The 23,215-nt window shown below is 34.9% G+C and overlaps 1 protein-coding gene across 6 annotated transcripts in view; it reads left to right on the top strand.

Moving 5' to 3' along the window:
• The window catches only part of LOC110450036 (serine/threonine-protein kinase tricorner-like), an 87,893-nt gene that overhangs the window by 22,191 nt on the left and 42,487 nt on the right, over nt 1-23,215 (top strand). For all 6 annotated transcript variants that reach the window (XM_021497253.1, XM_021497252.1, XM_021497256.1 and 3 more), the window contains exons 2-3: nt 904-1,046; nt 11,410-11,461. In XM_021497253.1, the coding sequence (XP_021352928.1) occupies nt 919-1,046; nt 11,410-11,461 (180 nt within the window). In that variant the 5' untranslated portion in view covers nt 904-918. The remainder of the gene's footprint in view (nt 1-903; nt 1,047-11,409; nt 11,462-23,215) is intronic.

Raw genomic sequence — 23,215 nt, 5'->3', positions numbered from 1 at the left:
TACAACAACCTGTACATGAAGTTAGGGTACACCTCATCTAAACCTTTAGTGCCATTGGTTGCTTGTGAAGGTTAAAGGTCATTGGATCAATGAACATCAGAGAAGTTATCTATTTGCATTGTGCATGTATGCCAACCACTGACTACCTTAAAAGTTGGATTTTTTTGTGTATTCGTGATGAGTTCATGGATAGTTCATCAGAAATGAAAGGAGAAACAGCGTAATGTAGAAAAAGGACTTTTTGTGTGAGATATCAGGTTTAATGTTAACAGCGTAATGTAGAACAAGGACTTTTTGTCCGAGATATCAGGTTTAAAGTTAGGCATTAATGCAGCGTTTGAATTTCAATATTCCTGGCTACCATTTCGATATATAAGGTGGAGGTAACAGATGTGGTAACAAATTTTTATTTCAGCTGGATGAATAAATATTCGTCAGAATTATATATGGAAAGGTGAAATGTTAGTGAATTATTCTACAGGAATATTCTCCCTAAACCTGATTATTCAAAAAATATTATTGTCTGAGCTTCAGATTTCACATTTCAGATTGAAATAAAACCCATTGCTACTTATATTTTCAAGTCTTTGTTTAAAAACATTTCAAAGTTTAGGTCTACCTACTACTGGAAGCAGATTTCTATGTAAAGAATGGCTTTCAGTCTTTATGATTATTTTCCTGTCTATGGACTTAAGCAAGTTGTCTTGATCATATGGTCAAGTGCCTGTAGACTTACACAAGTCAATATAATGACAGAAAAATAGTGATGATTATAATTAGAAACTGAAAGCCAGTCTTAAGCTTCAATCCTGAACTCAATACTTCACAATATCTGTTCATCATCATACTAAACCATCTGTTGAATTAATACAGAGAAAATAATGAGGACCTTTTGTTTTGCAGAGTCGCCGCTCCAAAATGGCCACTGTGGGGGAGCAGACGCCTGTAGTTAGTAACCACACCAAGGACAAGGCTACCAAAGCTAAGGTTACTCTAGAAAACTACTACTCCAACCTCCTTTCACAGAATGAGGAGAGAGAAAACAGGTAATTACATGGTCCATCAAACCCTTTCTTATACGTTAAGGAGAGAAAAACTGGCGTAGCCTGTCAAATCCTTTCTACAACAGCAAGGAGAAAGAAAAATGAAAATTTCTCAAAACTTCTTTCACATAGCAAGGTGAGAAAAAGTGCAAAATATTGTCCATCTCTCACATCACAGAAAGAAAAGAAAGAAACTGGTAAGTGTTGTCGGTCAGACCACCTCTTATGCAGCAGTTGAAATTAGAAAGAACTGGGAAATATATATAGTATCTCAGACATAATCTTGCACAGCAAATGGACGGAGAAAGATAACTGGAAAATATTGACCCCAAGCCCCTCTCACAGGACAGAAAAAACTAGTAAATATAGTCTCTCAAACCAAAAGATTCCATCCAGGCTTACTATAAGAGTGCCTATTACTGGATATTTCAGTGAGATAACACTATACAACAAAATTACTTGTTAAAATATGTCTTGCTCTTTAACGATTATCATTAAGACTGTGTCAATTTCTTGCAAGTAATACAAAAAAAAAGAGAAAAATCTGGTCGTTTTGATGTAAAGGTATCATTTTAGTATTTACAAAACTAACGCTTCATAGACAGTCAGGTTTTCAACATATTTATTGCAAATTCTTACAAAAACATATTTGTATTACTGGAAAGAAAATTAAAGGCAAATAAATTTTCAACATCCCTGTGAATTCATTGCTAAAGTGTTTTACTGTAGATGACAGTTGGACTATATTTAGTCATTTGTTGACTAGGAATATCAGTATGTCAAACGAAAAACAGTTGCGACAGTATTGAACCCTTGAGTACAAATAAACCATATTATTTAAATATGAAATGTTTGTTAAGGATCGATAATGTTGACAGTATAAAGTAGGGCGTTGGCTAGGAAAGACAACCTGGTGCAGCTGTTAGCTGAGCTGATGATGTGAGGCCATAACACAATGATAACTTAATGTAGGTACTTCTCAATAATCCATAATTACTGCTGTCAGCAAGGTGATGGGACTGCTTCACTTGGCAGGCTATCATTGTCCAACTGCATCAGAGGATCTGGTGACAGTAAGTGATGAGAGAAATGTGCGCACCTTTGACAATTGTATTGCGTCCTGATAATTAGAAACAATAAAAAGGAAAACTTTTCAGCAGCATTGATATTTGGTGAAGAGCCACACAATAATGTTTGTAACATTTAGGAAACCATAGCAATCTTTTAGTAAGAATTAGGACAAATGGTACAGCAACCTTGGTAACTAATAGGGGAAATCTCTACAGTAACCTTGGTTACAAATAGGACACAAATCTAATGTAACTGTGGTAACTAATAGCAAACAATTCTACAGTAACCCTGGTAACTAATATCAAACAATTCTACAGTAACCTTGGTAACTAATATCAAACAATTCTACAGTAACCTTGGTAACCAATATCAAACAATTCTACAATAATCTTGGTAACAATTAGGGGTCAATATGATAGCTACCTTCATTGATAACACTTAGGAGTCAATATGATAGCAACCTTCATTGGTAACAATTAGGGGTCAATGTGATAGCTACCTTCATTGGTAACAATTAGGAGTTAATACGAGAGCTACCTTCATTGGTAACAATTAGGGGTCAATATGATAGCAACCTTCATTGGTAACAATTAGGAGTTAATATGAGAGCTACCTTCATTGGTAACAATTAGGGGTCAATATGATAGCAACCTTCATTGGTTACAATAAGGAGTCAATATGATAGCAACCTTCATTGGTAAAAATTAGGGGTCAATATGATAGCCACCTCCATTGGTAACAATTAGGGGTCAATTTGATAGCAACTTTCATTGGTAACAATTAGGGGTCAATATGATAGCTACCTTCATTGGTAACAATTAGGGGTCAATATGATAGCAACCTTCATTGGTAACAATTAGGGGTCAATTTGATAGAAACCTTCATTGGTAACAATTAGGGGTCAATATGATAGCAACCTTCATTGGTTACAATAAGGAGTCAATATGATAGCAACCTTCATTGGTAAAAATTAGGGGTCAATATGATAGCCACCTCCATTGGTAACAATTAGGGGTCAATATGATAGCAACCTTATTGGTAACAATAAGGGGTCAATATGATAGAAACCTTCATTGGTAACAATTAGGGGTCAATATGATAGCAACTTTATTGGTAACAATAAGGGGTCAATATGATAGCAACCTTCATTGGTAACAATTAGGGGACATTTTGTTATACAGGGAAATCAAAATTTATCGACACAATCCAAAAAGAGGGGATTGTCAATCTAGAACCAACCTGTCATATCTGACCAGATGATCCAGTCACCCTAGGTGTCGGTTAAGTCAGGTTTTGCTATATCATATTATTGTAAAATGCTTCTTTTTACCAGGTTTCTATATTAAACCAATACTTCTTGCATTGGTTGGCAGAAGTTCAGCATCAGTATCAAACATCGTGTTTAATGGTTCTGATAACTGCAGTAAATTCTGCAGGATTTTATGAGGGGTTACTGCAGAACAATTTTTGTTCACTGTGGGAGTTTTTGATGTGTAAAAGCTTTATAATGTTATATATACATTGCACACTGAGGTAATACAGCTAGATTTATGGAATATTAATGACAAAACCCATGTTTCCAGGCTCCTTGGGGGAAAGTCGACTTGTGTGAAGGTCATGGTTGCTCGTGGTTACCAACACTGTTTGGATGCAAATGGCCGGAATGGCTGTAGGTCTTGGTGAACACTTCCACAGAATGCCGCCCTATAAACCCTGCTATACACTTGATTGTGTCTCAGAACTAAAAGATGTTCTTTCATTTATATTTCATGCATTAGATGACATAATCTGGTTTTCAAATACATGATTCATGATGGTATTGATCTCATAGGCTGTGGCTGGTGGCCTTTCTCCTAGCTAGTGTAGTGATAGGGAAAATACACACGTCTGACTCACCTGATGTCCGTAATGTTTATTGAAGCAACCAACAAGTGGTTTTTTTTTGTGCATTTTCATTGGCAAGAGTAAAACAATTTATATTCCATTATATTGAATGATGTATTTAAAGTGAAAGTGTTTTATGATATAATTTTTGTATATTTCAGATGTTAATGTTACAGTATATTATGGATAGTTTTCCCTCCCTCCCCCTACCTTGTATCTTCAAAGGCGTTTTCAGGGGTCTTCTTCATATTAGTGGAAGACGCTGTCAATTTAGACGATTATGCCAGTATCTTGTTTGGTGGACTGCATATTATGAAGATATGTACAGTGATATCTGTACCTGTTTAAAGAACTTGATGACTATTTTTATAACAATTTTTGTGAGGCCAGTGCATCCTGTGATGTCAGAAAGGGCATTTACATGTTACTTTCAGGGTTGAGGTAGAGTCTTATTTGAAACAAAATTGAATGGCTAAAGTTCCAGTATATGAAGACTCTTCTTTTGGGAGATTAAAACTAGTTCTTCAGATATGTGTGTCCTAACTTTGACAAAATTAGGGGTGTATAATTTTACCTTGTGTATATATGTCAGTCCTTAAACAAGTTTTCAGAGCAACATTTCTATACTTCATGTGGATCATCAAATCCTAACCAAAAGTTGGCCGCTTCGACCTTTTTTTTACTTGAACTAATGAAAATTTGTTTCTGATGCACTTCTTCTATACCAGGGCTCTCGCCATTGGCGATTTCAAATTGCTTTTGGTGAAAATATTATAATACTATTTGATTGTGATTATCAGACTTGGTACACTAGAATGTTATATATATATATATACAGTGCTGCAAATCAGAAGTAGGTCACTGACCTACATTTTGACCTCCATCAAGGAAAAAATGTGTCAGGAAGCTTTTTTCTGTATTAATTTATAAAGGAACGTTTTAGTTAGTATATATCTGTAAATGTCATGAAGACAAAATGTCACAGAAGAAAAATTGTCAACACAAACAGTTTCTACAGCATTTTGTCTATACATTTAAAATGTATTACATGTATCACCATTTTGACTTTATCACCAATCGGTTATATATAAGTGAAGGTCAGATTTGAGTTCAGTGTGATTTGGTTGGTTGGTTGTACAGGGTTTAATGTACATGTCCTATCAACCGCTAAGGTCATTTAAGGACATGGGTATGATTTGGTATGTCTTAGGTTATAGAGATATGGTCTCAAACGTTCACCATTTTCATGGGAAGTAGGTTAAAGATCAAAATGTAGGTCACAGTTATCCAGTTAGTCTCCCTGTTGGTAGACATGGGTATGAGTTGGCATTGCATGATCCTCATGATTTTAAAGCTCATCAACAGTTCAAGCTCCGACTGACTTTGGTTACAAATGGGGGTATCTAGCTATAAAGGAAACCTGTGCTTGAAGTGTGATTAAGTTCTGTTAGAAGTAATATACACCTGAGGTACCTGGTGCTGTGTTTTAGAATTACAAACAGGAAGCAATGAAAGTTTTCAATAACCCTTTTTAAGCCTTATCCTGTTGGTGAAATCATGGCTTTTGTGTTGACATGCTGAATGCAAATGTTAACGTTTTCATTGCATTTCTATTTTAAACATAGAATCTTGTTAAGTGTTAAAGTGTTACATGATAAATGTATGCAGGTGTGTGTTTTATTAAGCTGTTATCATCAATGAGAAAGGAACAGGCTCTGTGGAGTTGTTATAATGACAGACAAGGCTTGGTTCTATTTTTGTCAGAATTGTTTTACAGGTTTGGTGAACACACAATTTAATTAACGAGAAAATACTAGTGCTAAGAAACACAGACAAATCTAGTCTTTTAATCATGCATGTTACTTTTAATTGCTTTGGGATTCTAAATCTTGTTTTTCGCTTCATTTCTTATATACCGACACATTCATTTGGTATAACAGGTGATATCAAAATGTTCATAAACCAATTAACAGTCCTGCATCAAGCATTATTGCTTAATTTGTAGATATAGCCTTGAAACTGAAGTTGAGATACTTTTCTTGAAAGAAATTAAGTTAGATATATCACTAAAAAGAATTAGTTTAATGTTTAAAAGAATTACAATTAATTATCACTTGTCTTATTAAGATCACATTCTTCCTTGGATTTAGTAAGTAAATATCTGCGTATTGTGTGAACTATTTTTTTAGGTAAATATAATGTTGTGTGAATAATTATTTGAGATAAAAATAATAATACCAAGAAAAGGCTATGCGCAATACATGGGAACAATCAAGACCATTTAATGTGAATTTTGCAGAGATTTTCGGAAATATTATTTTCCAAGCATCAATTACCTGAAATATGAAAGCAAGCAATTACAGTAATGTGTTTGTTTTGAACTTTTTTCTCCTCAAATAATGATTTCCAATCCTATTCAGTTGGTGACCTGATGGTGTCGTAGTAATAACACACCTTTATCAGCTACAGCCGTGGTTTTGGCCAAATCTGATTATCGGTCAGAAATTAATGAGTGGGTCAGCAATTGTTTCCTTCAGATTTCTGACCCGGATAATGGATGTAATTATCATGCTGCCACAGTAACGGTGGAGATCATTGTTATTCTCCCACAGCAACTGGCTGTGACAAAATGATTTGTTAGCTTGAATCAACAGCTGACAGTCATACTGTAGACTCTCAGAGTAGCTGTTGACAGAAAGCATTGTATATATATTCTGTTCCAAAAGTAACAGGCAGTAAGCATGGATGGACACACTCAGTATATTTTATACTGGATAGTAGTGACAGAAAGCATTGTTAGCTTGTTTTATACTATTCCATAGAGCCTCAATATGAGACTTGTCAGCTTGTATCCTAATCCGAAGACCCCCAACAAGCACTGTTAGCTTGAATTGTATCCCTTGTTAGAAACCATTGTTAGCTTTTATCGCACTACTCAGATGCTTTTATCAAATTCCTTAGAAACTTGGTAGGTTCTATACCAGAGAGAAGTGACAGAAAGCATTGTTAGCTTGTACTTGTATTATTATCTTTTCACAATTACTAGTGCCAAAAGCATTATTAGATTTATTGAGGGTTGCAATACAGAAACAGAAGGCTCAATTTTTTCACTATGATATAATAAGTAAATTTGAGATGTACAGTACCAGACAGAGCTAGTCACACTTTCGTTCAAAATATAAACTTGTTTGAAAGGTATTGCAATGTTTTAAGTAAAATTTATTCCTTAATGGGTAAAAATTAGACAGCCATTGAAGATGATATTTATGTAAGAAATATCTAAGAAATTTAAATGGATGTTTTTCTCGTTATTTTGATGAGACCTATTGGAAATCAAGGTAAACGGTAATGTGCTGCTTGGATATATATACCAGTACCTGTGAGGTACATAAAACTCAAAAGTTCTTGAAAGACTTTGTACTATTGTACAGATTGTGGGTAAGGTCTAATAAGGAAGTCTATTACAGTCGTGTGTGTACAATAGCGAGGCACAACCTTCAGACGGACCCTTTGTCAAGGCGTCAGGTATAAGTCGTCCTTGGTGTGTAGTGTCACCTTTAGTGTACCGTTAATATAGGCAGACAGTGTGGCCCGTCCCAGTCTGTACAGTCAGCATGAGGCTATAGGTATCGTCTTCAAATCTTTTGTTTATTCATGGATACAATATTTATCATACATATATAAATTTTAATTGATATTTCTTATACACTATGACATTTTTAAATCATATTAATCTTACTGCCATGGTAAGTACCAATGGTATATATAGCTAGCTTGTTCCGCCGTTTGTTAATTTGACATCAGTTTTTGTGGCAGCCTGGAGGTTGAATCTGGTGTTAGACCATCTAGTATAGGTCAAGGTCAAATTTGTTTGTAGATACTTCAGCATAGGCTAAGGCCAGATTTGGTTCTTGATCCCCTACTGTAGTTCAAAGGTGATATAAAATACTGAAATGTACGCTAAGTTCAAATCTAGTGCTATATCTTGTAAGATCAATTTTAAAATCCAAAATTTATATTATGTCGGTCAAGGTTGAATCTACCACAATGTGCAATGCCTCACTTTTGGCCTCGGGGTTGAAACTTTTGCCCAATTGAGGAAGGCAATAGGTTCTGTCCATAGGCCAGGACATACCAAAGTCGCTTAAAATGGTCATTGTTATTATGCCTTGCAAATCCTGGATGGCATATTATGCTAGGTACTTTAAGCATGGTATTTCAGTGAGGTAGCACTATATATAAAGTCAGCATCAGATCCATTCTGTCGCAGGGAGGCAAATTCACCAACATACCACCTCCAGCATACATACAAATATATATGTGTATAGGCACCTCCTTAAATGACCAGAGCAGTTAACAGGATGCTAAACCTTATAAAACTAAGCCATACCACAAAGTCATTTAGTTATACAATAAGGAAAACCTCGCTGGTCAGAAGTGACCCAGCTGTATTGCGGTCAGCCTTTTGTTGACCTTTATAACTAACTACCCAATATACAAACAGTAATAGAACCCAGTACAAACACTTAGCGGTCTGAAGGGTTCAATGAATTTACTGTTTTGTTGGTGGATTTAGTAAACATTATATACAGTTTAGAATGTTATTTAAGGCTGTTGATACTGATCAATAGAAGTCGGTTGTTACTGTTACAGTCGGCTCTAGTCAACTGTGTGGTGTGTTTATCAGCAAAAATGGATAAAGGCATAAATTTTACAGATCATTTCATTGCCTTTCATGTGACTGCAAATAACTTGTATACAATGTCTTTACATTTCCAACAGGGTGACACTTTTACAAATACACCTAATAGAATTTGTGCGTTTCCATAAATAACACACGTCCGGTTGTCGGTATTCTGTGTCAGGTCTGGTCTCTATACCCAATAGGTATATATAAACCCCGGAGATTGCTCAACTACACAATTGTCTGCCGATCGTGATCTTTTATTTGGTTTCGGTTTTTTCCAGACCACTTCCTGTTTCTGTAAATAGGCTTGCACCGAGTCTTGTCTCTTATGAAATCCCAAATGTCAATACGCATTGACGTTTGATAAACATTCAAATGATGGCCAACTTGTTAGCAAATCTATTTCCAGATTTAGTTTTGCAGAGTCATTATTCATAAATCTACAAGCCAATGAGTTCTTTATAGTCATGCTTCATTTCACCGAACGATATCTGAAGAGCTGGCTTTGTACGAAAACGACAGCATAGGAAATTACATTGTATATAATATTTTACACTAAATACAGATTAAAGTTTGTAGATTTCATTTGTTTTGAATATATAGCAACCTGAAGCACAGAATTGAATTACATACACACTGATAATTTCTTTTTGGAGTTTAGGGTTTAACACAACAGCCAGGGTCATATGAGGACAGACTTTGATAATGGTGCTCATTGTATCTATGTGTCAATGGTTTTGATTGGCTTAGCTGACTTTGTGCTTATCAATTTCCATGGACAAGCATTATTTAACATTTATTTGATTTGTTAGTTTCACAGCATGTTCTCGAATCTGATCAGAAGTGTATATCATGAAATTGAATAATTGCACTTTGTCAAGCTCTGGTTTCTAGGCTCTGGTTTGTATAGATTATGTCTGGTTTTGATTAGTTACTATAGGTATTCAGGAAAATCTGTTTTTTATGTCCTTAATTTTGATTGGTTGCTAGCTAGTTGGTGATTTGAAATAGATGAGGTTTATCTGTGTAGGCCACCACTTCCACACTATGACGAGTAAACGATAGCAGTTTCACCCAATTTACAACACTAATCAACTGAATTCTTCAGAAGTCTGATCTTATGTAGAGAAATCTTGAAAATCAATAAAAACGAATCATATTAAAACCCGTTCAATTATAGAACTGTTGCATCATTGATGGTTGTTAATCATGAAACAGGTAGTGGTCACTATCTATAATTACATTCTTGGTAAAAACAATCTTCCATTAGCACTAGAAATTTGGAAGGAAAATTTGAGAGACAGGCGGGCCATATTATGAATAGATAATTATTTATGAATATGAAAATGTTTAGCTGCATTTGTTGAAAAATTATTGTTGTGGCCATGGTATGTCAATGTTTTCACTGTGTTTAGGTTTACTTCCCGTCTTTAGAAAAATTAGAGACCAGTGGAAAAGCAGTTGAATCATCTAGGGCATGGAATTATGTATCTTGGAAGAAATCCTGTCGCTGAACCATATCTCTAGTCCAGCTTGTTGGTGAAATGGGATATATGTGTCTTGGAAAGAAGTTCTGCCACTAAATTTTATCTCTAGTCCAGCTAGATGTTCAAATGGGTATATTGGATTTCTTTAGGGGGGATGTCTCTAGTACACAGTAACTTAAAGTAACAACAATAAAATGCTATGTTAGGGAGATCTATTTTTTGGTAGAATAAAAAAGCCTGACTCTTATTGTCTGATAAAACAGTAGTAATTTGCTTTTGTTCCGACCTGTTCTATTGTTTCTCCGAAAACATGAATCTGACCATGTAATTTAAGGTACATGACAGTACATGTGCGTAGAATTCTAAAGGTTTGACTCCCTTGATAAATAATACAGCTATTTATAGAAGACTTTGTCAGGGACAATATGACTTGTCTCCTGAGTATTTACACATAGTTCATCATTGTCATCAAGATTTTCAGATTAAGACTTTAAATTTCTTTCAATTTAAGTACAGTCAATTAAATTTCTTTCAATTGAAGTACTGGTTGACTGTCTGTTTACATGTTTTTGTAGGAGTTCCTACACCACACACTGTACAAATATACATGTACAAATATACATGAATATACATGTACAAATATACATGTACAAATATACATGTACAAATGTATATTCAGAAGCATTTCATTGTCTTCTATTTTAATTGAGGGACTCTTCCTCAAAATTACAGAAAAGTAATATAAACAGACAGTACATTGATATAATTGGTAAATGTAAAGCTATACAAAATCTTTCTAAATTGAAATTTGCTGTCAAAGAATAGGTTTGATTCATGGCTACAAAAGCAAACCCAGAGGATTTAACACTAAGTAACTAATATTTCAGATTAAAGAAAAACATGCTAATGAAATTGTTAGTTGCAGTTTCTTAGTTATGCAATTATGTCAACAAATTATCTTAGTTCATTTGGCCAGTCTTTTTCTCTGAAGAATTCCCTGTACATTAAGGACAATAATATTTGTTTTGTAAGTTTAATGAGATAATTTCACTTATTTTAAGGAAAATTGTCATTTCAATCATGTGTGATAAGTCAAATTTCATTTACCCAATGCCTACTTCAAATTTTGGAGAATGATGACGGCTTTATTTTTGTCATTTGTAAATGCTGTTAATCACCTTTATGAAAGTAAGACAAAAAATTTTGATTGAAAATGTATCCTTTTTATGTCTACCAGGTATCGGCTCCTTGAACAATCCATGGAAAAGGAGGGACTGTCTGATGAACAGGTATGTTTTCTTCACTTTTTAAAATAAAAAAATTCCACACACTATTACCGAGACATTAAAATTAACTTAATAGTAAAAACAATACATACCCTTTTCATATCTCTCTTTTTCTCCCATGTTCCCCGTGATCCCCACTCCTTCCCTGTTTAATCTGACCCAGCCCAAACCTTTCCCAAATTAGTTCCAGCCCCATCTGTAAATATATATACAGCTCCATTTAAAGAACATCAGACGAACCTTTTTCCTGGGATCTGAAATGTATACATCCCCCCTCCCATCAAAATAATTCTCTATCCTATCAAGCCCCATTGGCCCTTTACACATAATGTCTTGCTATGGTCCTCTTACCCCTAAACCTCCTAGTGCCATTCCTTTAAAATGCCATGCCCCTCACTACAACACCGGATAACCCCTTTTGCCCTTGCCAGATCAATGCCCTCGTGGTACATGCACTTTATAAAGCATTGGAGCCTTAATCATTACATGTGCAAGCAGGTTGTCTCCAACAAAACCCCGAAACATTTGAGACGACTAGTACCATTAAGATTATTGGCAGTGGCTGCAGGTCGCATGCCCCAAGTCACCGCAGCCAATGATAAAAAACTTCACATTGATTGTAGTTCATTACATGTGGATTATGCTACAGACCAACTTGGTCGAGATGCACGGAGTACTGAAGCAAATGGAATTCTGTGAGGCTGGCTCGACGATAAAAAAACCTTCAGATCACATGTAGCTCATATAATGATGGATTTTTTATTTTTTTTATTTTAACATATCGGCTATGGGCTCCAATCTGTTTCAAAATGAGACGGAATGATCTTGTGCGAGACTACCAAAGCGCTGCGAATTCATCAGATGTTTTATGCATACAACCTGACACTGTCAGAGAAATTTACGAGCTTGTGACATGATGGGTTACATAACTTGAATGATTAACAAAGCATAACACACCAACAGTTGTTAAGTGGGCCGGGGGTCATTTCACGGTCACAAACAAAAATACAAGTTTTGCATTGCTTCCAGATGTAGCTTTGTAAGTACATTTCCATTCAGCTGGTTTTGCCATGTTGAATATATGTACACATTCTGTCTGTAGCTTGAGGCTTCAGGATCTAATCATATATTGACAAAAAAGAATCCCTTAATTGTCTTGCTTGTGCAGTGTGGCTGCATGTTGTCGATAAACAGGTCTAAATAATTCTTTTTACAATTCTTGTACAGTGTATTTACGTAAATGTATTTAACAGATTGGTTGGACCATTCACAATCTTTCTTTAACCCACTGTTCAGTGTTTGGGTTTGAGCAGTAGTGATCTAGTTGACAGACCTTGAGATCGTACCAGTAATTGCATTATGTCGGTGGTTGATGGAGAACAGTTAGCACCCCGCTCACCTCCAGTGGGTGTTACTCAGTGTAGCGCGCTGTTATTGGCCGCAGCTGTTGACAACTGGTTACCATTTATGTGTGGTTTCTGGATCTGTGTAAGACAATGGGTGGTACTTAATTCCTGTGTGAGAAATAATTCTGTCGTTATTCCTTTTTGATGACACCTATCTGTATTGTTTATCCCTTTGTTATGTTCTTATAAACCCAGCAATATTAGCTATAGCATCCCAAATGTTTCCACGGAAATACCACGGTGATGTGGCAGGATTTTACATCAGACAGTTGGGTCCTGTCATGAATTCCATTACAATTCATTACGCCTTATCTGTCTTTATAGTGGGGAGCATTTCATTTTTCTGTCTTGAATTAATATCATTGTAGATTTAGGACTATATCTAACATTATGATATTTTTGTACTATATCTAAAGTTGTTGAAACACAGTTGTGTGTTGGCCTAGCTACCACATGAGAGGTCCTATATTAAAAGTGTGCTCTATGTGAGTTATCAGCCAGACCCTTTACAACGATTCTTCCAGTTTGTCCATCAGTATAAATGGATATCAACATGCTAGGAAATTAATCCAACATAGATCAGTCTACTTCCTGAAGGGACACAATTACTTTTGGGCAAAGGAAACTGTTCTTTGGGGCAATTGGCTTGGAAAGGTTTTCATTTTACATGCTGTTTGGATGATAGGTTGAGGTACCCCAGTATTATAGATAAAACTGTAGAATAGGGTTGAAAGTCCAACTGCAGAGGGAAGTTTTATTCCAGTTAATGTACATGTGTGACATCACACATACTGATACAGCAATCTTCTTCAGGAGAACAGTGTCTGCATGAAAGAGTAGATAAAATATTGTTTATATTATAAAAGAATGCTGATATAGAATTATTGATGTGTAGATGTGTAGGTAGTGTGCAAGTGTTGACAGTATTGGTGTTTTTTGAAAAAGAAACACAAATGTTCCTAGATGTTGAGGATTTTTCTCTCTTGACATAATAATATATCAAAGTACAGCAATAATTGGAAATTTACGACATATCCACTGCTCAGCTGGTGTTGACAGGTGGGGATTAGCAAAACTGAGGGATGGACACCCATTCTGATTGATATTAATGATTGTGCTTTGCTGTTCTGCATGGTCATCCTTACATTGGTCATCTGTCTGTGGTCAGTAGAGTAAATAGTGGCCACACACAAAGACAGACTGCAGCCTGAGGCAGCAACATAGTGCATTGCTATACACATCCACGCACTTCAACAAGGTCAGCTGGTCATTCATCTGACAGCTGGTCATTCAGTCGGTCATCCATGTGGAGGTCAATAAGTAGGTGATGAATAGAAGTGACTGAATGCCATGGTTTATTGTAGGATATTTAGTGCAGATATATAGGTTGTACAGGTGCAGTATAACTCATTCACCCCTGAAGACACATTTGAACTCTTCCAATTTAAAGGTTGGGATAGTTCATTATGAAATTTCAGGGGATAAACAAGTTTATTGTATCCAATATGCATCTGAACAAGATTTCAGTGCAATGAGCTTTCCAGAAAAGAAAAAAAATGAAATTGTCCCTTGTTAAGCTGGATTGTCCAGAAACATAACATCCCACATACTTTTAGTCAAGAGAAAGTGAAAGTAGTTTAAAGTGAAAGTAGTTTCAACTGACCATCCAAATTAAGCAGAGGGAGTCTATATAACAGAAAAACTGCATGCTGAATTGATGATCTGACTTGGACATGTATGAGTTTATGGTCAGCCAATGTGATTTATATGTGTTGTCAGCAGTAATAGCTGTCCATGTTAGTTAATAGGAATGATAGGAACGGACAACCCATATTAGTAACAGAGGTCACTGGGTCAATCCAAATTAGCAACAGAAATTCATGGGTCAACCCAAATTGGCAACAATTTAGTGATATGAAAGTTTAACCATTTTAGTTTTATTAGTTGTTGCAGCTGTGATTTAAATCAGAATTCTGTGTGAATTCTAATCCATCCATTCCAAAGAACTTATATTTACCACATCTGGTGCATCCCTGTCTTTTTCATGTTGGCTGGACCATCCCTTGACTAAGTCTATCCATCTAGTGACATTTAGGGAGGACAGGTCCTGTAACAGAAAACTTAATGGGGCCTGATTACACTGATTTATGATCAACAACAGACTGTTGGTTTTGTCCTAGGGTGTTTATGGTGTGTGGACTTACAATGGCTTGGGGAGATAAGTTTCTCCAGTCCTGTTTACAATACAGGTGTAACCCAATAACTAATAAAAATGTCAAAGGTGTTTTTCAATTTTGTTCATGGTTTTGTAATTAGTGTTAGAGATCAGCTCAGCATAAAATATAGATTAGGTTTTACAGTTTACTGATAACGTACCCAGTCTGGTTAATATTTGTGATACCTAGACAATAAATATTGACCAGTGTCTGTCAGTAATAAAACTTGTACATTTATGATGAGAATAAGAACAGATACAATATCTATGGAAATACAATTATTGTTTGGTAGAAAGCTATTGGTGCAATGGAAATATAATTATTGTTTGGTAGAAAGCTATTGGTGCAAGACCAGGATATGGTGACCAAAAACTAATATCATCAATGAGAGTTTCAGTTAACTTCTATTTGGGGGTATAATGACCTCCTAAAATGGCTTTTGACCCTCAAAATGTTAGATGCTTGCCATATATAGAGGTCAGGCTACATGATTTATTTTTGAATTCACCATTTTACCATCATACAAATAACAGGTACTGTTGTCCAGAACTTTTATTAACTTTGATTTTACCTATCCGTGACCTTTCAGTTGAATTGATGTTGGTTAATATATATCATAATTGATTACACATAGTTCAAACATGTTTGAATGGAAATATTGCTGATTAATAGGATTGACAACAATATCAAAGGTGACTTGTCGGACTGATATCTTTGAACGAATTTGACTTTTCGTTAAGGAACATAGCAAACATTTAGATAGAAAAAGAAGCATTTTCTGAACAGGGTCTATACCTGTTGGTGAGAAAGAAATTGAAGAAACAGAAAAATAGTTATCGACATGGAGACAAGATTATGTGGAGATTTTGGTAAAATTTACTTTGATGAAGAGTGACAGAAACCATGTGAATGAGAAAAATTAAAAAAGCTACAGGTATCGTCGACTTGTTAGCTAGTTAGACGTCTGCGTTTATGTCTGTGTCAGATGCCTCTGCTGACTTTATGGCTTTACAAGCATATGTTGAAATTACAGAGGTAAAAAGCTAATTCCAGCTGAAAAGTCATGCATGATTCCGACATTTTAATGCATTGCGGGAGTTTTTTGCCCTTGGAACCATTCCATAGCTATGGTTATTTTAGGGAACCTTTTATTGTTACTGTCGTCGGACTGAAGGTTCCCGTAGTCTTTGTAGGTTTTAACTATTTTTAACTCTTTGATCTGTATTTTTACTCTGATGCACTGTAACTTTCAGGAGTTAAGAATTAAGTTGTTTTGGCACATAGTGTGAGTAAATATGTAGATCTAAAGAAAGTATTGGACTCTCCTATGAAGGTGTTTCTAGTGTTTTAGTATCATGTCAAAACCAGGCTTATCCTAATCTAGATCATCTAGAAAATCTGCTAACATTTCTGGACATTTGTACATTGAAAATAAACATTTTAAAAAAAGAACGTTTATTTACATAAAAAATCTCCTATTTCAGACAAAAATGATCAGAATTCAAGTTTTCAAGTTACTTGTAACAAGGTTCTTTGTGTAGTTTGATTTCATGTTGAGAAAAATATATTTGGAAGTTTAGAATCATATACCAAAGTATAAGTAACTTCAGGCATCATAATTAGAAGAATCAGTTTTGTAATGCAGAGAAAAGTTTTTAAAAGTTTGTAAGACATAGAGTATTATGAAAATCATCTCCAGAATTTAAGCAAAAATTTAAATCACGAAAGGTCTCTAAATATTGAAAAATTTGCGACTTTCCTTTTCAAATGAAAGACAGTAAGGAAGAGCATTCTGGAGATGTAACCAAAATATCAGGCCAAGCAAAAGTTTGTCTTAAATATTTAAAATTTAGAGATTTTCCTCTTTTTTTTTAAGATTAAAGTCGGTAAGACAGAAGAAGTTGAACACTCAGAATTCAAACAAAGATAAATAAAAAATCAGAAAAAGGTTGTTTGAATAAATTGAAAAATTGTGAAATTTTCCTTTTCATGCAATGTTCCATTTAACTAAAAATTACTAATTGATACATCAGCAGAGTTGTTCAAAAATTGGTGCAGAGTAAATACATATATGTTCTGGGGTAGTTATAGAAGATGCTCTGGCTTGGATTATACTGCTGGGTAAAGATCCTTGTGGCAGTGGTTTGAGGTGAGTGATTGTCCATTAATTAAATATCTACAGGCCCAGTTGTGTGTACATGTTCGGGCTGGAGCTACATATGTAGGAAGGTATAAGCCATCTGGCCGTACTGCATGCTTCCAGACAAACAGGCAATAGGAGAAAAGCTGTATTATTACATTTTGAAGCGATATTTTCATGTGTGTGTAAATTAAAAACTGACGTAAACATCTTAATCAAAATATCTTGTCAGCCCTTTCCAAAGGTTTCATAATTCTTGGCAGAATTAACTTTCTGAAGGTTAGAGATAAGAGCCTATGCAAACGATTGTCTCTCATTAGAAATAAATCCAGTATGATTGCTAGTGCTCCATTATAGATAGAGATTAGAATGAAAGTATGCCAATATGCAAGTGAAGAAAACTTCGAAAGCAATGCCAGGTGTATTATATGTATGCAGTATTGTACAAACTGGAGTAAAAGTGTGTACAGAATCATATTGGAACTCCCAGGCATATAATCAGACTATCCAATGCTGTACCTGTGGATTTGTGGCGAGGTTCGTACCACAATTACTGCTGATGATGAAATGCTATTCTCCCCATGACTACTGTGTGCACATAAATCATGTAGTCTTACATACATACCTACACCAAGACCTTACCTAGGCTATGCTATTGGGATGCATGAATCAACCTGGCTCAATTGTCATAACTCCTGTGTATACTGGATATTGGTATGCAACATTGCTTCAGGGTTCCTTGGCAATGAAGAAGGTTTCTAGTTTCAGTTGATGTGTGTTCTAGTTTATGTTCAGTTATGATTATTTAGGATCTTTTTGCTTTGATATGTTCTTAGGAAAGAAGATCTTGAGGTTTTTTGATACTATAAAAAATCTAACAAAGACCTGCTGTCTTTGACATTTGTGTTTGTGCCAATTAAGACCTTGACCTTTTGGTTGTTCTCCTATCAAAAATAAAACATGACCTTTGAATGTATATACCTGTCTTAAAGAGCTGTAACCTTTGGTTTAATGAGACCTCTTATAGCACTGTCAATCAAAGCCATGGCCTTTGAATGTATACCTGCCTTAAAGAGCTGTAACCTTTGGTTTAACGAGACCTCTTATAGCACTGTCAACCAAAGCCATGGCCTTTGGATTTGTTTGTTGTGTTTCTGCAAAAAGGCACTGGCTGTTTGATTGTGTTCCTATCAGTGAGACCTTGACCTTTGTTGTGTACTTTCCAATCACGACCTTGCCTTTTGTTTTGCTCATGCCAATAAACACCTTGACCTTTGGTTGTGCTCCTGGAAAGATGACCTTGACCTTTTGTTGTGTTCCTGCTAACGAGACCTTGGATTTTGTTGTGATCCTACAATCAAGGCCTTGACCTTTTGTTTTGTTCTTGCCAACAAGGCCTTGACCACCTCTTGGTGTGTTCCTGTGAATACATAGTGACCAAGATTTGAAGTGCATCTATCAAAAAGTTATTATAAAAAGTTTGGATATGTGGTTAACTGTAAGTGTAATGATTAATTTCATGTCAATAAAATTGGGTGTGCAGTTGTGACAAATCCAAACCTGCTAATCTTTGCCATTAAAGCTAAGGTTACTGTATCATATTTCTGAGTGTTGTTACCACACCTGCTAATCTTTGCCATTAAAGCTAAGGTTACTGTATCATATTTCTGAGTGTTGTTACCACACCTGTTCATATCTGACTAAAGTTTCTTGAACTTTAACAATTAATGTCAAATTTTACATGGTTACGCCTAAGGGTTGATCTTTAAACTGGTTTAAATTTTTGTTATATATGTGATTTTAAACTCCATGTTCAAGTGTTATCGTGCACTACGAGGGTGTATCTTGTGCAGTTTTCGTGTCGTCTCATGTTCATCCTCGCTTTGACATGAACATTGTCCTAAGTATATGACAGTCATATTTGAAACTAGTTTGAATGTTCAGGTTTAGTTTTATTGAGTTTAGCATCTTATTAAAAGGTCATTAACTCATTCACCCCTACATAAATAAACTGGACTCGCCCAGTCTTTGATTTGGTAAGGTTCAAATGTGACTTTAGGGGTGAATGGGTTAAGGGACGTGCAACCATGTGTGTAAGGTATGCATGTCTGCTGGAGGCTGTTTTTAATGCATATGTTTAATAACAAAATACTACGAATATCATTTAATATCTAGAATATTTAAAAAGTATATGTGAAACAGAAAAAAATGAAAATATGATAATTTAAATAAATCAAATTATTAAAAACATGTTTACTAATAGCGTGTAAGATATTTACAAATTCTGTTATCATGGCCTGCGAGGTATAGATGGATCAATACATAAAGGCTGGCACAGGTCCAGTTAAATGTGCGTCAGTGTACAGAAAAGTCACTGTTATTGTCACCCCAAACCGAGACTTTTTCTTGAAACTTTTTGGTGAAATGTCATCTTTTATTAGTCTGTAATTGATCACATCAAGAGAAAAGTTTTTATTTCAAATTTGATGAATTTCATAACAAAATTCAAAAAAAAAGTGTGATGAATTGTCACGTAATGTTTTTATGAATTTGTTTCCATTATCACATCAATTTAAAGATGATAGATACAAAATTCTCTTAAGCATACAAAGCTGTCATCCTGGCCACACCATTGGTGGACTGCTAGAACCAATAAAAAGTGGTGACGTTGGATTATTTTGATCCCTGTCCAAACTACAGCAAAGGACTTGTACATCTAGACACTCAATTGTGTAAGGTCCGATGCATCATCCCGATAATGTTGCCAAAAAATGAGTTTTGATGGCTATTATAAATGACCTGGATTCAATATCAAAGCTACATGGTTGTGTATATTACTTAACTGTACACATTTTTATATCATAACCCTACCCTTCTGTTAGCCCTATAGCTTGATTTCATAACCAGCCCAATACTTATATTTGAATGGACTGTTAAACTATTACAAAGCTGGTGTTTTGGTTCCCCGAGGGCAAGACGTTGGGAACTAGATTCTTGCTATATCCAGAGATGACATACTTGAACTGTTTCTTTGCACTGATGCAAAATGCATGGACATTTGTAAAAAGCAGGATTACAACACCAACTTTAGAAGAAATTTCAAGAGCCTTATTTTCGGGTGGGATCAATTTAATATGAGCTTGGCACACCTGTCTCCAGATTGGCTTGGTAATTTTGTAAAGAAATAAAGGAAATTGCTGAGGAATAATTACTGCACTTCTGGAAATTGCTAAGGAAGTTAGTCTGCAGGGGTATTTTAGTTTTTGACTAGCACACAGCAGATAGAGAACTAACTCCCTGAACAAGAAAGTCATGGCAAAAGCAGAGATATAAGGAAAGTAAATACATGTAGTGATAGAAAGGAGGGGAATATTTAACACATTAATAAACCACACCTTCTTTTAGCCTATTATTTTAACTTGACATTAGTTCACATTAATATTCAAATTCATTTATTGACTTTGAGCTTTACAGCTCATCAGTATGTACACAATACATATAAATACAGTGGCAGACACTGCAATAACGCAGTGGAGAATGGACAAAAAATGCATGTAGTTACATACATTTTAACCTTATATCATGCTATTCCTCAACTGGGTGGCATCATATATATATTTACTTAACATAGTTAATTCTTTAACGTTAGTTGTGCTTAATAATTGAATCAGCTTGAAAACAGATGGTTTTTTCCAGTAGTACAATTTTATATGTCTTTCTCTTAAAACTTGATAAAATGGACAAATGAACAAAAAATGGTATTCGTCTTCAATATCTTCAGAGTTACAAATTCTGCATATACGTTCATTTCTTACAATGTTTCGATATCTCCCGGTTTCAATATACAGCGTATGCGCTGATAAACGTAACCTAGTTAGAGCAATTCTATTTCGCTTTGGAATATATTTACATAAATATTATAATAACACCAGTGGTGTAATAAAATGTGCTCATTAATTTAAATATACAATATATTAATTCAGAATGACACTCGATTCTGGTAATGTCATTAATTGATTTATGTGTTCATCACAGGCAAGAAATAGATTAATTCAATTAAGTAGAATAATTACTAGTCAGTGTTTCGAAAGGTAGATCAAATCTTCAAATGCCTACTATAATATTATGTAACTGTCATGTGGATTCAATTTCTTGTTTTATAGCAAGTATGCAATACTGTTTTTACATTGGCACACAAGCACTATCTATTTAAGCCTACCATGGCTACAAACCAATTGTACGTCTAATGAGATTACTTACCTGTACTTGGTATGTGTGAGAGACTGCTGTGACTGAAAATCAATTATCAGCGTTTATTACCAGTACTGTTAATGTTTGTGTAATGATTTGTGTGATAGCTGGATCTAATAGTTTTATCTCATAACAAAGCTTCCGTTGTCATGTCAACAGGATCATTACAGTAATGGGTAATTATTAGCCGTAAACAGTAACCCGTGCTGACACTTACCTGATACATACTATCTAATTAAGCTCCAACAAACCAGACACTGTAAGTCTGAAGATCTATAGAGAAGGGATCATTAGGCTTTGATTAAGCTGCAGGTCCATTGTTGTAATCATGACAGAAAAAACTGTTTCTGTTTCATTGCTGTAAATAGCTAGAACACAGCACTTGATGACTTTTTTTCCTTAATGAAGAGTTGGCTTATTTATTAATTGTGATAAGAGTGAATCAAGATAGAATTTCTGAAATCGTGGTGAAATATATGGCTACATGCTGTAAACATATTGGAAACTAAGTAATTTCTGTAACTATGGTGAAGAATTTGATTAATTGCTGTAACCAAGGGAAAACTTCAGTTATTACCATAACCACACTGTGAATAATCTGACTAATTGCTGTAACCGTATTGGAAATAAAGAAATTGCCATAACGTGCAAAGAATTTGACAAATTGCTGTAACCATATATATTTAAAACTTGAATAAATTGCTGTAACCATGATGAAAATTTTGAATAATTACTGTAACCATGGTAGAGAATTAACTACCTGCTGTAACCAGGGTTACTATTTTAATAATGTGATAATGATACTGAGGCTGACCAAGGTAAAGACTTTGATCAATCATTATGCGTAGGAAGGGTGAACTTTGAAATGCTTAAATCTTGTAGATAATCTAGGTTATATACCAATTGCCAATTTACACAGGTATGCCTCATTAATTGATGAGGAACTATATATATAAAATATAAATTGGAAGGCAATGTAGGTCGTTATCCAGTGAATTTCTGAATTCATAGGCCATATTCATATACATAGGTATGTGTGTGCAAAATTACACAGAAATTACCTCAGTAACTGATGAAGTTTATTTTATTATATTGTGAAATTACATGTAATTCCGCTTCATGATGATACCTGCTACATTGGAAGTATGGCTTGTTTGTAGCCTACTTCATGAAATTCTTTATAACCAGGTCTTGTGTACTTCACTAATTGTCTGCAGAATACAATTTTAGTTTGTGTTTGCTAATGTTTCAATCTTGTAACTGTAATGTATCAGACATTCCCATCTACTTATAGATACTTAGGTTCATATAGATAACATTATGATCTTGTAGAGAAAATTAGATCTAAAAAGATTACCTCTGGATTTCATACAACAACATGTTGAGGAAGTTTATTGCCCATGAAAATATAAGAAGTTGTTTTAACTTTATCATTTCAAATTGCCATACAAAAGGATTACCTGAAATTAAAAGAAATGCCTTGATTTTATATGATAGAAAATAAATTTCATTTTTTTTTTTATCTTTTCATAATTCCAATGTAGACAAAATGTCTGTTGATGTATTATAACCTATCTAGGAAGGTTTTATCATCCTTTTGTCTTCATCCTTACGATAGAATTTTCTCCACTATTGAACAAGAAGTATGAAACATTTTGATATCACCTTATCTTGATATTTTCTGTCTGGTCCCATGTGTATCTAAACATGAAGTACCAAGGTGGCTCACCTATCATTCGACAAG

Source organism: Mizuhopecten yessoensis, unplaced genomic scaffold (assembly GCF_002113885.1).
Source record: "Mizuhopecten yessoensis strain PY_sf001 unplaced genomic scaffold, ASM211388v2 scaffold4947, whole genome shotgun sequence".
Lineage (NCBI taxonomy): Eukaryota > Metazoa > Mollusca > Bivalvia > Pectinida > Pectinidae > Mizuhopecten > Mizuhopecten yessoensis.
This window is presented reverse-complemented; position numbering and strand designations above follow the sequence as displayed.